The sequence below is a fragment of the Cyprinodon variegatus genome, unplaced genomic scaffold (assembly GCF_000732505.1).
Source record: "Cyprinodon variegatus isolate N-32 unplaced genomic scaffold, C_variegatus-1.0 Scaffold682, whole genome shotgun sequence".
Lineage (NCBI taxonomy): Eukaryota > Metazoa > Chordata > Actinopteri > Cyprinodontiformes > Cyprinodontidae > Cyprinodon > Cyprinodon variegatus.
In genome coordinates this window covers 369,411-376,158 of record NW_015151135.1, presented here as the reverse complement: position 1 = coordinate 376,158, position 6,748 = coordinate 369,411, and the positions used below count along the sequence as shown (strand labels likewise).

General features: G+C 38.4%; 1 protein-coding gene across 1 annotated transcript; it reads right to left on the bottom strand.

The window, feature by feature from the left end:
• Positions 1-3,749: 3,749 nt before the first annotated feature.
• Positions 3,750-5,622, bottom strand: msx1 (msh homeobox 1). Its single transcript, XM_015394393.1, has 2 exons — positions 5,052-5,622; positions 3,750-4,896 (listed from the first exon to the last, which is right to left on the bottom strand). The coding sequence occupies exons 1-2, from the start codon at positions 5,464-5,466 to the stop codon at positions 4,478-4,480; spliced, it is 834 nt and encodes a 277-aa protein (XP_015249879.1). The 5' UTR covers positions 5,467-5,622; the 3' UTR covers positions 3,750-4,477.
• Positions 5,623-6,748: the final 1,126 nt, after the last annotated feature.

The window sequence follows — 6,748 nt, the reverse complement described above, 5'->3', positions numbered from 1 at the left end:
ATTCCTTTTGAGTGTATGCCACATTTAAATATCAATTTTCATTCTAAACCAGGGGTCTCTAACTTTAGTCCTCATTAGGCATCCTTACACCACCACACCTGAATCAAATCCTTTCTCTTCTAATAAAAAATAACCTTTTTGTGTCATCTGATCAGAACACTTTGTTCCATGTGTTTGCCATATCCAAACAGTGTTTGACAAACTGCAAATTGCATTTCCAAAGATATTCTTTAAACAATATTTTTCTTATCTCTCCCCTGTAAAAGCCAGAAGCAATGCTCGGCAAAGGGTTTTTGTTGTTGCTTTTTGTCAGAATTGGATGTGGATACCTAAATAAAACAATGATGAAAGCCATTCGTTCAGTTTATGATTCTGATTCCTTCAGTGGGGTTCTGTTCATTTTTATTTACATTTAGCACTTTTATTGCAATTTCATGAAATGCTGCCTCATCAGTGTGTGTAAAGAAATGGCATGTAATCCATAATATTTTCTTCTGCATACATATCTTATTTGGGTTTAACTTATAAACTTATGAAGGTCACATTTATGTTCGATATAGAGTTTAATGATTCAGCAGTTTCTCAGTTGAATACTTTGTTGATGTCTCTGTGCAATGCAAGGACAAAGCTGCCCTCTAGTGGACATTTTTATACATCAAATCAATTTCTCATCATTCAGTAATGAGAAGTTTTAGCAGTTTCCCGCCTAAGGTATGCTTCAGCAGCATATCTTATTTTAAATAACTCAAAAATATGCTTGAAAGTATTCAAAAAAAAAAAAATACTTAACTTGTTTTCAAAATATGTATTACTACTGTGCCTTGAGAAAAGCTTCCTGCGCCTTGTGCTTATTTTAGGTTTTATTCCTGGAAACATAAGCTGTGATATTACTGTGCATTGATGTTAAAAGATGGACATCTGGTTTTCTGCAGGAGGCTGGTTTTATTAGCCTCCTTGCTTTTAGTGGAAAGACATCCGCAAGAAATTGCCGATGATGGGCATCTTTGAGGAATGATTTAAAGCGTTCATGTGGTGTTATTATAGGCTGCATGTTGGCGCTGGACAGGCGCGCAGCTACATGCAAGCATATTAAAAGGTTACATTAAAATCACTCTTTCTTTATCTTTATTTTGCGCTACAGCTCAGTTTTGATAATGGTTTATCTGGTTTTTTTTCTTTCATTAATGAACATGAATTCATCGCAGATAAAATTTTTAATTTGTTGTTAATTTAATTTGTTTGAGTGTTTTTTTTGTTGTTGTTTTTTTGTTTTTTGTTTTTTTGTGAATGCACAATATGCATGTTTTTAGTTGGTTTGTTTGTTTTTAAATGAGAGTCTATATGTTAATCTCATTATGGACAGAAGGTGGTGGTGTAGGATCTGTCACGAAATCAAGCTGCATTGATGTAAAGACAGACCAAGCTTTTTATTAAAATAAAACAAAAAACAAACAAAGAAAAAAGAGTATTTGCCATTTTTTATATTCCATAATTTTGGTATAATAATGTGAAATCAATAATATTAATAAAAAAAACTGTCAGTTGGCTTTATGATGAATTGTGGAAACAAATTTTAAAATAAATTTAAAAACATACACCCGTTTATATTAAGGTAAAAATATGTACCAATTCTTTATTTTTATAATTTTTTATTGATATGAGTTGTTTTGATTTATTATCTACCTATTGCTTCCTAATAGGCTGTTATGCTGTTATTATGTCGCACACTTCGTGGAGCATTTGCGGTTTTTCTGCGCAAAACCTGATGCGCCAAAAATGAAGACATGGACAGAGGGTTAAATAAAAGCTCCAGTGCTTTAATCTTCGGCTCCTTCAATCGTGTCTTTCCTTTTCTAGATAAAAAAAGAAAATATAAAATATTATCTTTTAAGATTTGTTTAAGTAAAAATTGTCCATAATTTCCCCTCCATTCATAGGCTAAAAATATGAGGCCTCTCCTTTTCACAATCATTTATCCAGGATAATAACCTATTTGCCTCCTTTGGGGATCAAGAGGTTTTACTACGGAGTCAGAAGAACCTCCTGTGATCTTTTCGACGGGATAAACAAGCGCCTTTTTGTTTTGTGTTTGGCCCCTGGCCGGATAGAGAGCAGTGGGGGACAAAGGAATGAAAGGCTTCAGGAGAGAGGACTGCTCCCCTTTGGCTCCTTTGTGTCAAGTCTCTGCTCTTTTCAGAAGGAGCGTCCATCCGTGTGATTCAAACTTATTGTCAGGGATTATGTATTAATTCATACCTGCGCGCTATTGCGCATACCTGCTCTCTGATCCAAAGAGTAAAGATAATCATGAAATATATATAAAAGGATGTCAGCCTACCTGAATGAGTGAAGAGGGATTGCTTTTGCTGCTCTTTCTGGAGGAAATCACAGCGCAGAAAGTGTTGCCCGTCCCAGTCCCCCGTTGACATTTTAGGAATGATAAAAGTTCCGCCTTGCCTGGAGCTACAGCCTCTCTGGAGCCGGCCTCTGTCTGCGGCAGATTGCCTTTGCTCATTACAGCAATTATTTTACTCCAGTTTAACCCCTGCCTGAATGGCAGGAAAGTCCGTTGAAAGCCTTTAAAAGCGCCGCGGATCCCCCCCACCCTGCCTCATATCTGATCCCTCTTTTCTTTTTCCAAGTTCCAAAATGAGTTTAAACGTTTATGTTCCGATGTTTTCTGTATAGGTCCAAGGATTGACAAAGAAAACAAACAAACAAAAACCCTTCAGTCGTTATGAAGAGTCATGTCTAATGAAGAGTCATAGGGCTCACTTTACACCCTAAACGCGCGTAATTACAGTCACAGTGGATTGTTCACGAGCAATTTCCACCAAAGAGGCCTTTTTCATGATGTATCTGGTCTGAAGTCAGAAAAAGTGATTGTCCACTACACCCCCCACCATTTTCATGCTTCCTCCTGGCGCCATAAGAATCTGAAGGGAAGCTGAGACTCCAACAGAGATGCACCGGTTAACTGGTATTAGATCGGAATGGATCAATTTTTCTATTGGCTTTGATCTATGAGCAGCAAACTAAATGCATAAAAAAAAAAAAAAAAAAAACACCATTTCCATGTTATTTTTTTTCTCTCTCAGTCAGATTGAGAGCCCACAGGACATCATTTTATTTTATCTCAAAGTCACCATAACCTATAATCCGCAAAAAAAAAAAAAAAAAACAACCTTTCCCCCCAGATTAGGATACCTTTATAATCCAATGCAAACTTGATATGTCAGCAAACAGAGACCCTATGATAGATGATGGATTAAATGTGCATTGGTTTTTATCTTAGAATAAGTTTTACTATCTTTTTTAAAATTTATTGCTGTTTTATCAGCATTTTCCAGAATGTTTGACTTTTTATTGAAAAAGAAAAATATATCTGCACACTGCATCTATTTTTGCATAGAATTCGACCATTCCTTTCTTTATACAAGTCTTTCACAATATATATATATATATATATATATATATATATATATATATATATATAATGTGGCGAGTCTATAAGTGAGGTTTGGTGGAACAACGTCTCCGACTTTTTTATGTTTAGACGTATTTAACCTTTGCCTTTTTACGTTTTTTTTAAATCAAATCAATCTCCTCTTTACAACCTGTAACCCCTATAGTGTGTATATCTTTGTATTGAATCTCTCTAAAATAGATTTTAAATCGATTTATGGAAGATTTTCTCCTGTTAAGGTGAACAGAAGTCATTTAGAGTGAAAAACTTAATGGAAAAAAAGAATAAACAATTTATTGTTAAGTTATGTCACAAATATATTCAGAATATAAATGAGGATATTTTTTTCAAATATACATTACTTTACAGTACACGTTTTCCCTTCCAAAATAAGGGAATCAATCCGACAACAGACAGTGCTGTTATTGAAGAAACGAACAAACAAACAAAAACAGATGCTGTGGTTCTCCAGGCTTCTGATTGACATGCTGTGGTTGTGCATTTATGTAAAGATAAAAAAAAAAAGATCAAATAAGAAAAAGAAAAAAACTGCCAAAGTGTGGATTTCTTAGTTTGGTTTGATATCAACTTGTGGATGAAAGTTTGTTGGTTCCCAACAAAGAAATGTGAGGCTACACCATGATCTCTGAAAAAAAAAATCCTGTCATTTCTCACCTGGCTGTCATGGACGCCCTGTTAAGTGTCAATACTTGACTTCAAGATCAACAGGTCATCTTCCACAACTGCAAAAACAACAAAAACGGTTTTGATCCTCAGATTTTTGTATATCACATGTGAGACCTAATGAAACACATTTTTTGCAGTGTGGAACATTACTGGCCAGGTATGGACAGGAGAGTGGGTCCGTTTGGAAGCCTTGCTCCCACCCTAGCCTGACCAGACGCACCGCTGACCTCCCCCCTTGGATGCTTATTGCATCACTGGTCCAAAATGGGTCCGATCTCTTTTTGAAAAAGGTAGTCCTACTCCCCTCTTTTGGCGTCTCTACTGTCAAGCCAGGTGGTACATGCTGTATCCCACATGAGCTGCGTACAGTCCCACTGGAGACACCGGCAGCGAGTGCCTCTGGAACGGATGCGATCCCGCGTAGGAAGCCGGGACGTGCGCGCCGAGAGGGAAGGAGATCCCGAACGCGGGAGGCAACATGGGCTTCGCTGCCATTTTCAGTTTTTCCAACTCTGCCTCCTGGAGGCGCTTGGCCTTGGCTCTTCTGTTCTGGAACCAGATTTTGACCTGTGTCTCTGTCAGGTTGAGGGAGCTGGAGAACTCTGCGCGCTCCGCGATGGAGAGGTACTGCTTCTGGCGGAACTTTCTCTCCAGCGCCAGCAGCTGGGACGTGGTGAACGGGGTCCGGGGCTTTCTGTTCGTCTTGTGTTTACGCAGCGGACATGCAGGAGGACTCAAACGTCCTGCAAGAACACAATTTAAAAAACGGTTTAGCTACATCTTAATAGATGAAACGTTTTTTTTGACATATTCAGGTTTTAAACAGCTAAATGTTGAATCTGAATTTAAAATATATCCATGCGTAATTTATCTAACAAGCACTTTAAATAGGACTTACTTGGAGGGGTTGGAGAAAAACGTGGACTCTGCATCCATGAAGTCCTCTCTTGACTATCCGGGCTCTCGGGTTTTATCAGCACATCCTCGGAAATGTTCATGATTTCTCCCACAGAAAACGCAGAGCTCATCTGCAAAGCCGGAACGGAAGCATCCAAACCAGCGAAGGCGCTCATCCGCGTCCCCTTCAGCGCCTGGGACGTCCCGGCTGCGCCGTCCGGAGATGGCAGCTCTCTGCTGGGCTTCCGATCAGCCATCAGCGCCTCCACGCTGAACGGCAGGATCGCGACTTTGGGCTTCTCGGTCTCCTCTGCGGGGCTCAGGCTGGTCTGCATGTCGCCTCTGGGGGAGCGGGGGGAGAGGTCTTCGCTTTTCACACCGGCGCTCAGTGCTGACATGGCGATCGATGGGGCCATACAGGTCCCGACTGGCACAAAAAAACAGGGAAAAAGAAGGAAAAACTTGTCTAAACCCTGACTGTGAGCGGTGGTAAGAGTTGCGTTAAAGGGACGGTATCCTCATGTTTATGCGGCCGGATAGGAGCGCAGAGCTGGATGATAAAGCAGGCGTGGAGAGGGAAGCGACCAATCAACGGGGACAGGGGGCCGGGCCGACTGAGGGGAAAAAAAGAAAGCAAGGGAAATTAAGCAATAACAAACTTCAAATATATATAAACAAAACAAACTCTTAATTATCCGTGGTTTCATCAAGAGTAAGCACTCCCAAATGGCGCTTTAGTTCTAATTATAATTCAGAATAAAAAAAAAATGCTTTTTATACACAGCTAAAATAAACTGTTAGTTTTTAAGCAACAATATTTCTTCCGCTTCTTCAGATTGATTATAATCACTGTTTCTGTTTTAGCTACATCCAACTTTAATCAACTAAATTGCTTATATTCAAACTGGTAATCATTTTACGCACAAGTAAAACCCTCCTTACTAAAGGTTTTAAAAAGTAATACATGAGTTAACAATCTACAGATAAGAAGAAATTACTAACATTTGCTGTATTCAGCAGTAATCAGTTCCTCTGGGTTAAGCAAACATGTCTGCTGCACTGCTGCCAAACTGCTTTAGCTATTAAAAGTAAAATCATCATCCAGTCCTAGAATCTTGTGAAGTATTTTTCTTGATAACAAAAGCTGAAAAATGCCATTATAGATCAGCCTACTGACAGGATTGGCTTTGGCTTCCCTTAAATGTAGTGTTGTCTACGTTTTATTCTGATTCTGAAAATAAATAGAAAATTTTTCAGAGCAATTACAATATTAGAAAAAAATAAACCTCAATTATGGTAAATTTGGTGAGTGTTACAAATCCTTGCTGAGAAAATCATTGTTTATAATGTACACAACATAGGAGAAAGCCATCCTTTGAAACAAGGAAAGCATTTTGTCTTCTTCTCTTATAATTCACATGGTTTAACACACATCTCCAAATTGTCCAGAAAAAAACATAATCCTCTCCCCTCTCTTTAACTCACCCCAGAGGTTTTCAGTTTTTGGATATATCAGGAGATATTAATGGAGGTAGGTTGATTTAGCCTCTTATTTACAATTCCTTGGTATAACCACATGTTGTGGTTAAGTATTATACTGAGACCCAATTCCTATCAGCAGTTTGTTTCTCTTCTTATATATTGCTTTACCATGTATCTATCTATCTATCTATCTATCTATCTATCTATCTATCTATC